The sequence below is a fragment of the Pagrus pagrus genome, assembly GCF_965226575.1.
Source record: "Pagrus pagrus genome assembly, chromosome: 21".
Classification (NCBI taxonomy): Eukaryota; Metazoa; Chordata; class Actinopteri; order Spariformes; family Sparidae; genus Pagrus; species Pagrus pagrus.
This window is the reverse complement of record NC_140208.1, coordinates 26,641,607-26,659,767: the sequence shown is the minus strand read 5'-3', so window position 1 is coordinate 26,659,767 and position 18,161 is coordinate 26,641,607. Positions and strand designations below refer to the sequence as shown.

Here is an 18,161-nt window from a genome sequence, read left to right as displayed (position 1 = left end):
GCCAGCTCACTCAGTCAAAATCCTTCTCAGCATCTAAACTCACTAGGACAGCGTCAAGCTTGTTTTGTTGAATATGGTTTAGTATGTTGACCGTCTGATGTTATCCTGGGTTTGTTTTTGTGAGATGAATTTATGAATGTAGAATGTTTTCTAGTCTTTTGGCAAGGACAGCTGTGTATAATTTATAGTCTACATTTAACACCGAAATAGGTCTGTATGATCCGCATTCTAGTTTATCTTTTCCTTCTTTGTGAATAACTGAAATTACAGCATCGTTCCAAGGAGGCATCTTTGCATCTGTTAAAGTTGTATTACAAGCAAGAGAATGCTACAGAGAGGTGGTAACAGGGACAGAATCTCCAGAGAGAAGCTTATGTGCTATGTCGTTTCTGTGATACAGTTGGGTGCTATTCTGTTGTGAGATTTTGTTTTGTTTGTATGAGACCCTGTGTGGTCCTTTGCTCTCCTTGAAAAGGATACAGCTCCCCCTATTGGGGTATATCTATTGTGCAGTTTTGGATAACCTAGAATTAGCACACCTGTGTAGTTTTACTGTGATTTTGCCAGAATTCACGCTGAAGAAGGGCATCTTGCCTGAAACGTCCATGTGGCAAGAATAAACAGTTTGATGGGAGTGCTGTCCTTTATTTTTCTTAATTGTTAATATTTAACCATGGCTATAATGCGCCGTTCACACTGTGTCACTGGGATAAATTCATGCTTTCAAGAGGAAGACACTCTTTATCTCCTCCACAGTGAATACCAACAAAGAGTTGAGAGAGTAAAGTGAAGGGCATGTTGGTGAAATTTTATGGGTGATGTTACACTGTCTCACTTGTTTCGTCGCGTCTTATTGGTGTAAACAGGTACGCTTATAAATATTGCAGAAGATATTCTTGCAAGTAGATGCAAGCTTCAATCCTCTTGTCGTGAATTTCTGGTGTACCCCTGTCATAAGTACTGCTGAATGACAGTGGTGCTAACCACGCACATTAGAAAGTCAATTCACATTTAAAAAAAAAAATAGAATTGTGTTTTTATTTCAATTGCACATGAAGGTGTACTTTAAGTTAGTGTGAAACAACTATGAATAAAAATTTAATAAAAAAATATATTTTTGCAGGCCAGATTATTTTATATTTTTGTCTTCAGGCCTTGATAAATATGTGCCTCCAACAAAAATCACATGCATTGCTGCTGTTATGGTAATGTAACATAACACCATTCATCATCTAATGATGTTATGTTGCTGTTTTATATTTTCTGTTTACTTTAAGGATCTTACATGAGTGACGTTTACTTTGAGTATGTCACAGCTGGCGCTAGGCCATGACAAAAAGAGAGACAAACCGTTTCAAAGGAACAACAAAAGATGTTTATTTAACATAACCATAAGGATAAATCAGGCAACTTGATAACATGAGGTATGAAATTCAGTAAGATCAGTAGTGTAGGATGGGCGTGCGTGGTGAGTGTAGGGTGTGTAGGTGTTAGGTGCATAAAAAGGAACAAAAGAGTAATGAAAGCTAAGGCTGCCGCATCACGCGGGGAGACAGGCGTCCATCTGGGAGGCGAGAGAGACACACAATGGATTAGAAACTGCTTAAATAGTAAATCAGATCACCGGGCCCAGGTGTCTTCAGTTACCAGATTGCCAGGCTGGCCCAGCCCACTGCCAACCAGCAACCAACTCCAGACCCAACTGGCAAACACCAACACGGGTCGCCACAAGTAGATCAAGAAAAATAATTATTAAGTGTAGCCCTAGACTACATACAATAATATACAGAAACATGTTGAGAGAATGTTAGCATTAACCCTCAGTGCTGGTTATATCTAACAAGGCGCCAGCTAATTGGAGTTTTAATGTTGACTATATGATAACACGACAAAGTCTGTATTAAGTGTGAAGTGGTTTTGATGAGCAGTTCCAGACTAAAGGGTAATACCACCAGTAAATGGTGATCAGAATGTTGCCAGTTTGAAGAAGTACCAGTGTAGGAAGCTAAGTAATGTACTGCTGCAGACAGGGGCAGCAGCAAAACAAATTAAAAAATCTATGTCATAAGCGTGTGCTATATGTAGAATTTTTTCATCATTTTACCTTGTGCCAGACAGCAGGACAACTAACGCAACGTCTGTAAGTGGCACAATTGGTTAGTTAAAACACCAAAATTACACAAGAACACGTGCCAGCTTTTTTCTGCTATCAGTAGTAGATGAGTAGGAGATGGCAGATGAATATATTAACATCTACAATGTCCACTGGGAAATATGCCAATTAAAGAACTAGTATGCTGGCTGGTGAAACCTGGCTGCAGACCTTGTTTAATATAGACATATTTTAACTTATAATTTTGCATAATGACTAAAATCTTTATCTCAGCATGAATGCCATTTGTATGAGTTTTATTTTTAGAGGGTTTTTGAGGAAACTTTGTCTTTTTAACTGTTTTTTTTTCTTTTTTATGTGGTATGGATCTTTAGGTGGTGTGTGCCTGGAGAAACATGCCAATACCTCTACTTTGACGAAGAAGGTCGGAGTGGAGCACATAAGGAAACAGGTACTAAAGGAAATTAGTCAACCAGATGAAGTTGACCTGCTGGTAACTTACACTGCACCAGTGGTGTGGAGTTAAAGTTACTGATCTCAAGTCAAGTCAAGTCAGTTTATTTATATAGCACAAAACCATAATCACATTTCCTCAGTAGGCTTTACAATCTGTACAATGAACGACATCCTCTGTCCTTAGAACCTCGATTTGAGTAAGGATAAACTCCCCAGGAAAAAAAACCCTTGTAGCAAGAAAAAAGGAAGAAACCTTATGAAGAGCCACAGAGGAGGGATCCCTCTCCCAGAACAGAACAACAACATTGCAGTATTAAATAACAAAATATCTGATACGAGTAGATTATATAAAAAGATAAGTTAAGTATGTGGATCCAGAAAGATGACTGAGCAGGCTGAGGCATTGCCAAGTGGTGTCAAATGAGGGCAAGATAATTGCCTGGAATATCAGTACCCCAGCAAAAATGGTAGTTTCAGCAGTTTATGTGAGAAAATGGGAATATTTTGTGTAAGCTGCTGCAGTTCCTTCAAGTTTCATCTCTTCTTTTTTCCAGACTGTACTGCTCCAAGAGGAGAATCCCTATTTACAGCAGCAGCAAGCCTCAGGTCTGTTGTCAAGTGTTTTTTTTGAAAAGGTGCAGTTGGCTAAAAGCAACCCTCCTCTCCTGCATACCAGGCTAAAGCAGGCAGCGTTCTGTATCGCACGTTTAAGCAGAGAGAAACAGCAGCTGATAGAGATGGTCAACCGCCTCCGTGGCCAGAACAGCACTGCTGGACTAACAGGTACATTAACAGACACACTCCCCAGCACACAGACTACACTTAAGAACATTTGGTGTTATTAGCATCATGTATAATTAAAGGGACAGTATCTGAGGTACAGTAACTGTACACTGTACACTGTACACTGTACACAACTCATCTGTTGGGCTTATGGTGCAGTTGATCAACAATAATCACCAAGTTAATTGGCAAGGTAATTATCCAGAAACCACGAGCAGAACCACGAGAGGGGGCTGTAGCACAATGTAAGTTCCATAGTAATGGTAGTGGTAATATGATGATGATGATGATTATGTTTATTATTATTACTGGAGATAATCAGTGATAAAAGTAATAATGGTGGTGGTGGTGGTAGTAGTAGTAATAATAAAAATAATAATAATGATAATAATTAGTAATAAAAAGTGATTATAATTAGAGGCAAAAATGTCTGCAGAAAGCGATAGGAGAGAGATGAAAAAGCAAAAAACTATGGGAGGGAGAAGATGTTGAGATACTAACGTGCATGAATGGGATAATCATGCATACAGATGGAGAGGGTGAGGAGGAGAGTGGAACTCATGGAAAATTCCTAACCATTCAGTAGCGTGTTGCTAGCTAACTTCTGGGAGAGAGTCAGAGAGTGAGGAAGGAAGTCAACAAAATGTAAATATACATAACGCAAATAAAACTTCAAAACGTTACCTTGTCTGTAAACATTTTTTCCCAAGAAGTGCTTTCACCAAGGCACAACTATAGGGCACACTTCATCCACACAGGCAGGAGGTCACTAACCATGTGAATGACTTTACTCATGGTGCAAAAATGTCTTTTACCACAAAACTAACAGTAATCTATTCTATCTAAAAAATATTTGTGAAGAACATCAACACTAATTACTGCATAGCAGGTAACATTTGTGCTGATTTAGAACACATTTAACACAGTTTACTTTGGCTTATGGTGACAAACACATCGTCTCAAAGCATGCTAGGAAACACAACCCACCCACTCCCAAAACGCTTTAATTGATATTCTTTTAATATATGTATATATACAAATTTTACTATTAGTATTCCATAAATGTTTTAAGGAGCTAAATGATAAATCCTGATCTAAGAAAGCTCTAAGATTCCTTATGGTTGTGCTGGACAGCAGGGCAATGCCAGCAAGAATAACTTAATCTTTCGATAATGTGTTTTGGAGGTGTGTCATGCCAACTACAAAAACTTCAATTTTGGTTTCTTCTGGCTTGATTCATGTATGTAACATCCTCAGGTTAATTGTTGTTATGTAGGAAGTAACACAACCGATGGGCTCTTGGAGAGAAAGAGAACGTTTGATCTGTAGATGGCTAAAACCCCTGGATTGGGTGTCTCAAACTGCTGGCCCCTCCGTCCACTGTGCTGCTCCTGGCCTCGCTGCTACATGGAGTACATTATTATGTTAATAATGGAAATTAAAAACTACATTTTTAGAAATATTGCACTTTCTTGTACTTAAACGCTGAAGTGGCCCTCCTATGAGATGACAATATCAGCAGTAACCACAGTCTTTGAACAGAGGAGCTAATTTGAGTGTGAGAACCCCGACTTAAATGAGGCTACACCACTGTCAGATAGACATGTAGGAAATTTTGCCTGTAGGATTATCAACAACCACACTTGTGAGCTCTGAGTTTCAGAGACATTGTGGGTCGTTGACCCATCCGGCCTTCATGTGGGTTGCTAGGGCTAGGTGAGTCCAGGTGTGAATGGTTGTTAAGCTGTCTGGGGAGGGAACTCAGTACTGCATTGTAGGTGGGTGATAAGTAATGTCGTAGGCCACCTCCTCTGTTCAAAGACTGTGGTTCCAGTTTGACATAGATGGATTCTTTTACTCCTCTTTCAAACGATCTGTCTTATCTGGCCAAGATGTTTACATTGTTATCCTCAATGATTTTTCTCATTTTGCTGCTATTTACAATTACCCTGACACAAATTCAAAAGATGCACTACGTGCTTATGTATATTTTCTATATAAATGACTTTTTTTACATTTTGTTATTTATGTAGCATGAAAGACTTTATAATCTTCCATTTCGTTAAGCAACCCTGTGTTGTACAATGACGATTAAATTAGCCTACCTTGTACTAAGACTATCATTATAGATGGCCACATGAATATTAAAAGTATGCTGTGCGCATGCTGTAGAACTCTACACCTTCACCTTTTTTACATTTTTTCCACAAACTGGCATCTACCAATTCTCTTGATGTTGACAAGTCACAGACACCACAAGATATCAACAGCAGTATGCTATTGGCTCACAAACCTTTTTAGAGTAAACTAACTTAACTTATTCTAAATAATATATACACAGCGATAAGCAAAACAATCATTTTGGACCAGACCCAATTTTCAAAACTATCAATTCATGGTCATAATAATGTTTTCAAGCAATAGACATACTTTTATTCTACACTTTTCTACAAGCTCTGTAGAAGTATTTATTATTATTATTATTTGTGTACATAAAAATGTTATCAATATGATAGACCTCTAACTAGTTCAGTTTAGTGTTCCCCACAGGTGCTACATATGATGTAGTGATGATGTCATACACCACTCAAGTCTTGTACCAGCAAATATCTTAAAGGAACATTTTGTAATGTACCTTTCAATTTTGGCCATATTCTACAAATTACACCTTAAAGGTACACATTCTCATGCTCATGCTAGATGTTGACAATCCTGCTACTGTGATGCCTCTAGTCTAGTGTTTGTCCCTCTATCCTTATTATTCACTCCTTGTAACCATTTTACCTCTGGCCATGCACAAACTTCCTTGTTCTTTTCTCTTCCACACATCAAACCAGAGAAACGAACACATGAAAAAATTGGAGTCTATTTATTAGGTAAACATAGCTAAATTGAGTTCATTTCAAGAGATGTACTGATTCTGTGGTCATTTTCAAGGCTGTAGTTTCTCCATTTGCCATAGCTTTACTAATAGGCTGTTTATATTCTCTCAAAGGGTGCTTTACAGAGGGGGACTCCTCCACAGAGAAACTAAGAGACCAAGGTGACCAACTGTCTGCTCTGGAACAGCTACAATACCAGCTCACCACACAGGTATCCTTTTCAACTCGGTTTCCCAAGTATCTTCAAATTAGTCTCTCATCAACTGCTCCTTTTTCTCAGTCCCTTCAAAGGCTCTTCTATATCATACATTTAGGTAATAATGTCTTACATCAGTGCAGTAGCGAACCGGGACTATTAAAACTGGGACTTCAGCTCAGCCAAAACACAGCAGACACAGCAAATGAGCAGCAACAAGTCAAAAGATTTTACTAGGAATAAGTGGCAGGCTGCTAGGTAGCTTGTAACAATATCAGGTGTCTGTGGTGTGTAGTTGTCACAGCCCAGTAAAGGGCAGAAAACACAAAGATGGCAGAACTAAGTCATGTTTTTCTTGAGTTTTTCTAGAGCTGTATGACACTACTGATACTTGTGTTGAGCTGTAGATGATTGACATTAAATCTGGTCAAGACCCCCTCTGACGAAAAGAGAGTTTTTCAACCAAATAATGTTTTTTATATTATACAAGACATATTTTAGGCAAAATAACCTGTCAATGCTATGGTTTCTGCTTTAGAGTTGCAGTGTTCCAAGGACAGTCTGAATGAACAGATTCAAACAGCCAGGGTTTCATATGTCACAAACCTGCTCATACTCATATTCCACTTCTTTTGACACATCTGTTCAATATAATGCCATTCAGAACAGCAACATTGCCATGAATTCTGTTTCAAAAAAGCTTAGTAGTTTTTAACATTTGTTGTCTGGAAAAAAATGATATAAATTGTTATGATAGAAACACAGGAGTATGCCATTTAATTGATTTACTTGTCAATTGCATAGCTTCTCTGATTACTGCTTTGCACACACTCTGCATTCTCTTGATGAGCTTCAAGAGGTAGTCACCTGAAATGGTTTTCACTTCACAGGTGTGCCCTGTCAGGTTTAATAAGTGGGATTTCTTGCCTTATAAATGGGGTTGGGACCATCAGTTGTGTCGTGCAGAAGTCAGGTGGATACACAGCTGATAGTCCTACTGAATAGACTGTTAGAATTTGTATTATGGCAAGAAAAAAGCAGCTAAGTAAAGAAAAACGAGTGGCCATCATTACTTTAAGAAATGAAGGTCAGTCAGTCCGAAAAATTGGGAAAACTTTGAAAGTGTCCCCAAGTGCAGTCGCAAAAACCATCAAGCGCTACAAAGAAACTGGCTCACATGAGGACCACCCCAGGAAAGGAAGACCAAGAGTCACCTCTGCTGCGGAGGATAAGTTCATCCGAGTCACCAGCCTCAGAAATTGCAGGTTAACAGCAGCTCAGATTAGAGACCAGGTCAATGCCACACAGAGTTCTAGCAGCAGACACATCTCTAGAACAACTGTTAAAAGGAGACTGTGTGAATCAGGCCTTCATGGTAGAATAGCTGCTAGGAAACCACTGCTAAGGACAGGCAACAAGCAGAAGAGACTTGTTTGGGCTAAAGAACACAAGGAATGGACATTAGACCAGTGGAAATCTGTGCTTTGGTCTGATGAGTCCAAATTTGAGATCTTTGGTTCCAACCACCGTGTCTTTGTGCGACGCAGAAAAGGTGAACGGATGGACTCTACATGCCTGGTTCCCACCGTGAAGCATGGAGGAGGAGGTGTGATGGTGTGGGGGTGCTTTGCTGGTGACACTGTTGGGGATTTATTCAAAATTGAAGGCATACTGAACCAGCATGGCTACCACAGCATCTTGCAGCGGCATGCTATTCCATCCAGTTTGCGTTTAGTTGGACCATTATTTATTTTTCAACAGGACAATGACCCCAAACACACCTCCAGGCTGTGTAAGGGCTATTTGACCAAGAAGGAGAGTGATGGGGTGCTGCACCAGGTGACCTGGCCTCCACAGTCACCGGACCTGAACCCAATCGAGATGGTTTGGGGTGAGCTGGACCGCAGAGTGAAGGCAAAAGGGCCAACAAGTGCTAAGCATCTCTGGGAACTCCTTCAAGACTGTTGGAAGACCATTTCAGGTGACTACCTCTTGAAGCTCATCAAGAGAATGCCAAGAGTGTGCGAAGCAGTAATCAAAGCAAAAGGTGGCTACTTTGAAGAACCTAGAATATAAGACATATTTTCAGTTGTTTCACACTTTTTTGTTAAGTATATAATTCCACATGTGTTAATTCATAGTTTTGATGCCTTCAGTGTGAATCTACAATTTTCATAGTCATGAAAATAAAGAAAACTCTTTGAATGAGAAGGTGTGTCCAAACTTTTGGTCTGTACTGTACCTCTTAAGGCAGTACAACAATTTATGCATGCCATGATATTTTCACATTTGTCATACTGTATAACCGTCTGGGGTCAAGCCAACCAAACACCAATGACACCAATACAATCCTTATACAAACAGGCACTGAAAATAATGGATCAGAAACCTGCTAGATGGCATCATTGCCAAAGAATAAAAAAATAAAATATTGTAATTGATGGGGAGAGATACTTCCCTTGACAGAATTTTCCTAAGGGTGCTCTCAATTTTCAGCCACCACTGTTTAGGTTTCACACAAGACCACACCATGTGTACAAGTGAACCAGTCTCCAATTTACAACGAGGACAGAGAGGGGATAGATCTGTCTTAAAGCAGTTCAGTCTCTCCGGTGTGAGATATGCTCTGTGTGTACATTTGTAGTTGCAGAGCTTATGTCTGGTATTAATACAATTTCTTTGTGATTGCTCACAAATCTCACTCCACTGTTCCTCAGTTATGTGTATTTCAAGATCCTTTTCCCATTTCACTTTAAGTGATATTGTATTAACTCTAGAGTTAATACAGTTGTTAATACAGAGTAGTTGGCTTGATAGCAATTTGTATATTTGTGATATATGTTTCTTCAGATCAATCTTGAGCAACAAAGACTAACAGGGAAAGCTCGGGCCTATCTAGGAAGCCTCCCTGTTTGTCTCAGGTTGTCTCATGTATTTATGCACATCCTCCCGCACCCCCACTGAGTGGCAAGTAATGGCATTAGCTGTAAATGTATTAATATTTTTTGATGTGAAACAGTAAGGAATGTAGGATAGGTCTTTAATTTTGAGGATATGCCCTTCAGATTGGGCCCATGCAGGGAAGCGTTCCCTATCAAACCAGTAACATAGAGGCCTAATTTGGGCAGCCCAGAAGCATGGTTCTTGTTAAAATAATTCTGCGTTAATTTAGAACTGGAGGAAGGAGATCGGAGTCAGCTCAAAGTTCAAACAAGGGTTTTAATCTTGTACAAGTGGAGCATTCACAGAGCAACACGCAGTTCAGTTATAAAGTGAAGACTCAATATCAGAAGAGCAAGGCTTGGTTTATATCTATCTCTGTGGGTATGTTTTCACTCTAACAGCTGCTCATTCATGCCCTCCTGCAGAGAAGAGAGTGTTTACCTTCAGTGATTACTCAGTACCTTACATAGGTCATAAAACAATATAAAACAAGTAATAAAACAAGGTTATAAAAGAGGTCACAAGTTACAGGTCACAGTTCACATTTAACGGTCTCTCTCAATATGGCTGTGTAAACGTCAATTCACATTCCTCTACATGAAGTACAAAATTCTCATCACATATCCCTCCTGTTTATGCTGACTTTAAGCATAATTATGACATACATTTTGTGGAGTGTGAGAGTGAAAACCCTATCAGGCAGTTCAAAACATTCTAGTTATTATCCATTATCCCTCTAGATAGGGAAACTCTCTCACTGTTCCGCTGCCCCGGCAACCACACATAGGTACTCCATTTCTCAAGGCAAAGAAGTTATAAAAATAACCATACGTTTTTTTACCACAATGTAACCCCCAAAACAAAACATAAATGTCCTCACCAAGCTGGTCAACCCATCGTACTTGGCTACGGACCTGTCCCTACCTAACTAAGCTATCCCTTGCACGTAAAAGAATAAAAGATGGGGTCACTTTTAATATGTACAGTATTCACAAATGCTTTGCGTATTTTTCTCCTAAGTGGCTCTAGTTAGCCAATTCAAAAAGCTACAACTTCAGTTAGATTTTCTCTGTAGTTCTATCATAATCAGTAGAATAAACACATAAACAGCAATTATCCCTTAAACCGTTGTATCCTCATCTTTATTAAAGAGGTTACCATATAGATCGTCATCTCTCAGATCAAATGAAACATATTCTTGTGCTGTACTCTCATAGTCCCCTCGGTAATCATCAGTTGTGGGGACCCTTTCATACAGCATTGTCGTTTTGGTCACAGCAGTGTCAATGAGTCTCTGTAACAGTCCTCTCAAACAGGGGATACAACAACATCCACAAATGATTAGAATAGCAATCATTACGGCTACAGATAACATCATAGCTTTTATAGAACCTGCCCATTTTCCAAAAATGTCCTGGAACCATCCTGTCAGATCATAGAAACCAGAATTTTCAGCTAGCTCTGCAGATAGGGAGGTTAATCAATCCAATGACTTGGTAATGCTGCCATCAGGTGCTGTATTGTTAGAGATAAACGTACAACACATATCTCCAAACATTCTACATACTCCTCCTTTTTCGGCAACATGTCTAACGCCATCCTATTCTGCCATGCCATTAAACTAGTCTTATCTAACTGTTGATGTATGCCCCCAATTGCTTCCTTAGTATAATTCAGAAATCTCTGTTGGTTATAATACACGTAATTTATCCAATCCACATTTTTATTAACAGTTACCCACCAAGCCAGAAGTGATTCAAACCCTGCAGCGACCTGATTTCTGGCTTTAAACTCGTCAGGAACACCCAGAGGAACACCAATTGCATCTATGTAAACTCTGTTATCAAACAATCCTGCTGGTGCATTTTTCTTTGTAATATGTAAGTTATGTGTTGTCACTTTCTCTAATGTCGTCGTGTCATATGGTAGGATGTATGTTTGCATTAGTAACTGTACCATGGCGCAGGTTCCCTTCCAATCAGTCGGTAATTTTGCTCTCAGTGTCCTTCCTCCGCAGAACCACCACACATCAGCTCTGGCCATGGTGTGATCATTCACTACGCTATCAGTGACATTGCTCTCGCCCTTGATTACATCAGTGGTGGTTTTGCAGGTTGTCAACATCCCTACTGACACGGTACCTTTACTTCGTGTCAAGCAGGTATAATTCCCGGTGTACGGGGTAAACCAGGTGGTTTAATCTGTGGTGACACTGGTGGGAACAAAAGTTTCAATGTGGTGCAGTTGCACTGTCTGAGTTATATAAGTCTAGCATGCAACAAAAACCTTTCGGGTAATTCTCTGGATTAAGGGGAAAAGGCACTGTGCCTAACCCCGGCCTGGCTGCTGCACAGGCTAGACAGCTGGAAGAGGAAAACTTGCTGTTTCGGACTGTGTGGACAATCCATTGTAGCCATACATTTGAATTGAGTGTGGTTCCCCTGGTGTTGATCCCTGCATTATCCCCACCGTATCCTCTCTCCCGCAGGTCGCTGGTTGCCTCTTCTGCACTGCCATAGGTTTTAACTCTTTTCAATATCATCTCCTTCACAGCAAGCTGCTGGAAGTTGAAGACAATCGATCAAGGAGGCTGGCCAGTTTTTGGCTTTGAGACTAAGGCTTGATGCGCGCGTTGAATTTGGAGGTCAGAGTTTATAGAAAATTCTTCACAGAGCCATTTATCCATAAACTGTGCAACCGAGTTGCTCTTTGACTCTGCCTCCTCTTGTATGCCATAAATCCGTAAATTATTCCGTCTCGACCTCGACTCCAGATTGTCGACGACTCGATTCCTTCTGTGCACGTCAGGGCAGCACTTATCTTCCCTTCTTGCTCTCCGATGTCTATGGTTATTTTTGCAAACTTCTGATCGATGTCTTCTTTGAGTTCTGTCAGCTCATTTCTCAATTGAGCTGTAATTTCGTCTTTGAATATTTTCAGGTCCGTTTTAAGTTCATCTTGCAGGGCTTGGATTTGTTTGCTAATGCCGCTGCTTTGAAATGTGGCCATGCTAGCTTCAGGTGTTAGCTTGCTCTTGAGTGGGTTATTTCTTTATCTTGGGTGTCCGGGTTCTTTTTATTCTTTGTTTTTGTTGAACCTCCACCAATATTCTCAGTTTCAAAGTTAGTTGCGAGTTTTAGCGGGGTTTATTATGTTGGCATGCAGGAGCTCCTGGCTTACGCATCCATGCTGCTCTACCGTCCCACCGAAAGTCTTGGGCTGTATTGTTACTTTCTGATGTATACAGCTGCTCATAGTAATTTTTGAAGCAATCATTAATTTCTTTTGGATCATAGGTCAGTGTGGAATCTGGTTTCCTCACTTGCTGAATACAGGAGTTTGACATCATCTCTTCTTTAGTTGCCAGGCCGAAAGTTTGTGACCCTTATGTCCCAGCTCATAGAAGTGTTGCCTTGTTCTCAGCGTGGCTTTTTCTGCTTTATAAGTGTTACAGGAGTCGTATTGGTTTCTTTTTCTTGAGAGTGTTTTATGTAATCCTGCTGATCTAGTGCAGGAGTGCTCCTTTTGTAGTTTTCTGTATCTGATTCTTATTGTTCCAAGTGTTTATATGACTTTTTTTTATCCTGGCAGTGTATGAAATAATCTGTCCTCTTAAATATGCCTTTAAGAATTACCAAAGGATAGAGGAAGAAGGAGCAGACGGAGCATTAATTTCTAGAAAAAGGTGGATTTGTGACAATATAAATTCCTCAAATTTAGATTTGTGTAAAAGATGGGGATTTACTCCCCATCTATAAAAACTTGGCAGATGTTCTTTTGGTAGAATTGATAATGAGATAGCATGATCTGATATGACCCAGGGCAGGTAATCGCAGCTGACGACTCTGTGTATAGTAGACATTGGAATAATAAAATAGTCTATTAAAATGAGTATTCTCTATCTTTGGGGTGTGTAAACCTCCAAATCTCACACAGGCTATAATCCTTCATGAACTGAGTTTGAGCACGGTAATTGCAGAGTGAAACTCATCCCTGAGGGAGTCTATTTCGGTACAAAACACCTGAGACACAGCGTCGATTCGGACATCAATCGTAGTACACAAGTCCGCCTTGATGGAAACTATCTCGGAGCGCAGGCCACGGATGGCCGCAATTACAGTTGTGTCGTGGCAGTCAGGCAGGCCTTTATCGCCCCTCGCTTTTCCTTTCCCTCTGGGCATCAGACTCACCGCTTGACTGCCTGAAAGTGGTTGAAAATCAATCAATAAAAATCTTTCAACAAATAGTAGGCATGTTTGCAGTTAAATTCACATATTTTAAAAGTTTTATCGGGAGCGATTGGTAAATGTGTCAGTCCCCCATCGCGCCCCCAGCTGACTTCTTCTAAACCCCGGGAACTGTCAGGAGCCCTGAATTTTGAAAGCGTAATGCACAAGGTGGAATTTATGGTATAATGAGATCTGACATGTACAACAGGGACAGGCTACGTACAGTTTTGTATGTCATCAGCAGCACCTTAAAGTCTGATCTTATATTAATTGGAAGCCAATGCAGTGAGGCTAGGATTGGTGTAATATGATAAAATTTTGTTAAGACTCTAGCTGCATTCTGAACCATCTGAAGACTTTTATTGCTCTCACAAGGCAGACCCGAAAATAAGGCATTGCAATAATCCAGCCTAGACGAAGCAAAGGCATGAATCAGGATCTCTCTGTCAGCCGTGGACAAGAAGGACCTAAACCTTAGCTGTGTTGCGCATGTGGTAAAAAGTAATCTTGGTCATTTCTTTGATGTGCTGATCGAAAGAGAGGTAATGTAACACCAAGATTCTTGACAGTTGAACTTTGAGAAATAAAACAGTTGGCAAGAGTTACCGTCACCTGATTAAAGTGGTGTCTATGCCGAGCGGGGGCAATGACCAGCATCTGAGTTTTATCAATTCAGAAGCAAGAAGTTTTCTGACATCCATTCCTTCACTGCATACAAGCAGGTCTCTAATTTCGTGATTAGAGATTAATCATCAGCTTTTATGGACACATACAGCTGAGTATTGTCCGCATAACTCCGAATATAAAATAATGTGTAAAATATATAAAGAGAAGAGCAAAGGGCCAAGAACAGAGCCCTGGGGAACTCCATACTTGACATCAGTAAATATTGATGTAGTATTATTATAAGAAACACATTGTTTTCTTTCCGATAGGTAAGACTTTAGCCAAGTGGGAGCCAGACCAAAGATGCCAAATTTACTTTCAAGTTGGTCTGACAGAATGCCACAATCTATGGTATCAAATGCAGCGCTGAGATCCAGTAACAGAAGCACTAATGTAGAGTTTGAGTCCAAAGTAAGTTGTGAGGCCACTCAATCATGCTCTGTGAGAGTGGTGAGAGAATCAACTCACTGCAATCAGGTGTGTGTGGCACTGATTGGCTGTGATTAAGCGTGTGGTCTAGATCGCGTCTTTTAGACGTCATTTATGGACATCCAAGACGTCTAAAAGACGTCCTCTGGGGAGCCAGAATGAAAGTTTTTTATACGTCTTTTCTGGACGTTGTATAGAGGTTTATATATCGTTTATCGACTAATTCTGGCTGTTAGTGGATGTCCAGATCATAGCCAGTATGAACGTCTATTCTCAACTAATTCTGGCTGTCAATGGACGTCCAGATCATGACCTGGCCATGTCAATAGTCAGTTTCTTTACGCTCGAGGAAGATTGATGGATGACAAAAATTTATTCATCAGGGTCTCCAAATTACTACCAGATTCAGAATTATATAAACATTCATAGAATTCTGAAAATTAGTTGTTAATATTCTTGTTATCATAGACTTTTTTGCCTAAACTGTCTTTTATAACTGGGATGGCCTGAGAATCAGCCCTTGCCTTAACTAAATTTGCTAAGTATTTACTTGATTTGTTCCCGAATTCATGCATCCTTTGCTTCGCAAACAAAATGGATCTTTAAGCCTCTTTAGAGAGGAGAGTGTCCAGAGCTGCAGTAGTAACATCAATTTGAAGTCTCAAATCCTCTGACGGGTTGAGGTTAAACTCTCCCTGCAGATCACATAATTGTTGTTCAAGCTTCTGCTGTTCTGCCCTCTGTTTTTTCTTTACACTTGCTGAGAATGATATAGTAAGACCACAGATAACAGCCTTCACGGTTTCCTAAAGCAGACTAGGAGAAACACCAGGGGTGTCATTTTCAGTGATAAAATAATTGAACAGTAAGATGCGATTTAAAATTGGGGTTTTTCAGAAGATGATTTGGGAACCGCCACTGTGCCTTGGGGCGTTGTACTTTACTGGACATGACTAAAAATACTGGCGAGTGATCACTAATAATTATATTACCTATCGAACAGGAGCGCACATTCTGCATTGCAGATTTAGGAGTAAAAAAATAATCAATTCTAGAGGATGAATTATGAACCTTAGAATAAAATGTATACTGCCTATCGGTGGGATGGAGAGTCCTCCACGTATCTATAAAATGGATGTCGTTGCAGCAACGAAGTAAAGACTGGCCCTGCCCTATATTAGATTTTTTTACTAGATCTATCCAGCCGTGGATTTAGGTAACAGTTAAAGTCGCCAGCAATGACAGAGGATTACAATCCAATGTGAGAACAAGGAAAACACTTTAGTAAAAAAGTCAGAAGAACGGACAGGGGGGGCGTATACATTTAAATGGGCGACTGTATCCCCATATAATGTCCCGTTAATCATAACATACCTGCCCGCACTATCAGCTCTAACCTCCACCCCTGTCAGGGGCAAGGACTTATGAACCAGGATGGCCCTACCCCTGCTCCTAGTGGTAAAAGAAGAGGAATAAATCTGGCCCACCCATTCTCTCTTTAGTTTTGAATGTTCGCTGTCATCCAAATGAGTCTCTTGGATCAGAGCTATTTGAACATTTTCTCTCTTTAAATAGTTAAGTATTTTCTTGCGTTTGATAGGACCGTGAATCTTATGGACATTCCAGAAGCAAAGTCTAATTGTGGTGTTGTCAACCATAATCCCAATCGGCAGATACAATAAATCTGGCCGAAACCCTCGATATTATGTCAAGACTCTGTAGAGAAGACCAAAACAAAAAATAAGACATAAAAACAGTAAGAACGTGTGGAGAAGAACAATTTTGATTGATTTTCCGATCCAATCCTTGCTCACTCTCCTGCTCCTGCTCACGTCTGGTCCCGACCCACTTCCGCATTTGAAACTACAAGCGGACAAGAGGTTTGTTTTGCCCTGAGCAGTTCAGCTGCCTCTGCTTGCCCCACTGACAAAGAGTCAAAGAAAGAAAGTCTGTCACGGAAAAGACACAAAGCGGAGATGTGACCATAAGGAGGGCTCAAACCGAATAAACATCGGGTCATCATTTGAATGGTGGCGAAAGGTCCGTGAAGATATGGACCCGATACAGTGGCGTTTCTGTTGAGCAGGTAATCTTCGTCTTTATTGTGGATGTTGTGACAGATAACTTTCATGCCGATGCTGTACTATGTACTACGGTAAGCGTGTTGCGTCATTGCGTCATTGCGTCATTTCCTGTTGTTGTGTTACTGACTGATAGCTGTGCTGCTCCGGCTCGTCCGAGCAGATTATTGTTGTATTCCTTTCTGCAGCGACCGAGATCCCGCTTGTGATCGGGCACTTGCTGGTCCACTAAGGCATTCAACAATACTCTGTGTTTATAGCTTGGTCGCCAGGCTTGCTGCTGTTTGTAGCTCTCCTAGCTCTGCTGGCTAATCTATCGTGTCCTAGCTTAGCCACTATCAGCTAGCGATGGCTTCTCTCTCTCCCTCTCGCTCTCCTCTTTTCTCCTGCTCAGTGTGCCAGATGTTTAGTTACACCTCTGCCTCCCTTAGTGATACTGGTACATGTATTAAGTGTAGTTTATTTGTAGCGTTGGAGGCGAGGCTCAGTGAGTTGGAGGCTCGGCTCCGCAGCATGGAAACTCCGACTGTAACTGCTGCAGTTAGCCACTTAGCTAGTGCGGACTGAGCAACCGTAGCTTCAGCTAGCCGTCCCTCGGCAACTCCCGAGCAGCCGGGACAGCAGGGCGGCTGGGTGACTGAACGAAGGAAGCATAATACCAAGCCGAAGCACACGTTACACCACCTGCCACTTCACGTTTCAAACAAATTTTCCCCACTCAGCGACTCACCCGCTGAGAAACCTACTCTGGTCATTGGCAGCTCCATAGTACGAAACGTGAAGTTAGCGGCACCAGCGACCATAATGAAATGCATGACATCGAATCAAATTTGAAACTGCTGGCTAAAGCTAAACGTAAATATAGTAAGATCATAATACATGTCGGCGGTAATGACTCCCGGCTACGCCAGTCGGAAGTCACTAAGATTAATGTTGAGTCGGTGTGTAACTATGCCAAAACAATGTCGGACTCCGTAGTTTTCTCTGGGCCCCTGCCAAACCTAACCAGTGATGACATGTTCAGCCGCATGTCATCATTCAACCGCTGGCTGTCGAGGCAAACGATGTGGGCTTTGTTGATAATTGGCGGACTTTCTGGGGAAAACCTGGTCTCATTAGGAGAGACGGCATCCATCCCACTTTGGACGGAGCGGCTCTCATCTCTAGAAATTTAACCCATTTCATTAGCCAACAACCAGCCTGACAACCCAGAGTTGAGACCAAGAGGCAGAGCTGCAGTCTTACACGCTTCTCTGAGCTTCCACTAGATCAGTTGCACACCCAAAACTTCATTGAGACTGTGTCTGCCCACCGACCACCTAAATTAATTAAATTAATCAAATCAAAAGTCCACAGAAGAGGAGTTGTGCATGAAAATCTAAT

General features: G+C 40.8%; 2 protein-coding genes across 8 annotated transcripts in view; one reads left to right on the top strand and one right to left on the bottom strand.

Annotated features, from left to right (window-relative positions):
- ccdc57 (coiled-coil domain containing 57) overlaps nt 1–18,161 on the top strand; it is a 123,740-nt gene that overhangs the window by 79,901 nt on the left and 25,678 nt on the right. For 3 of the 7 annotated variants that reach the window (XM_084342557.1, XM_084342556.1, XM_084342555.1), the window contains 3 exons: nt 2,488–2,564; nt 3,124–3,352; nt 6,348–6,445. In XM_084342557.1, the coding sequence (XP_084198683.1) occupies nt 2,488–2,564; nt 3,124–3,352; nt 6,348–6,445 (404 nt within the window). Of the gene's footprint in view, nt 1–2,487; nt 2,565–3,123; nt 3,353–3,882; nt 3,979–6,347; nt 6,446–8,191; nt 8,412–8,908; nt 9,041–11,106; nt 11,204–18,161 lie in introns of those variants that run through there. The other 4 variants (XM_084342558.1, XM_084342560.1, XM_084342559.1 and 1 more) reach the window with 4 other exon arrangements.
- slc16a3b (solute carrier family 16 member 3b) overlaps nt 1–18,161 on the bottom strand; it is a 138,506-nt gene that overhangs the window by 96,654 nt on the left and 23,691 nt on the right. The window lies entirely within an intron of this gene.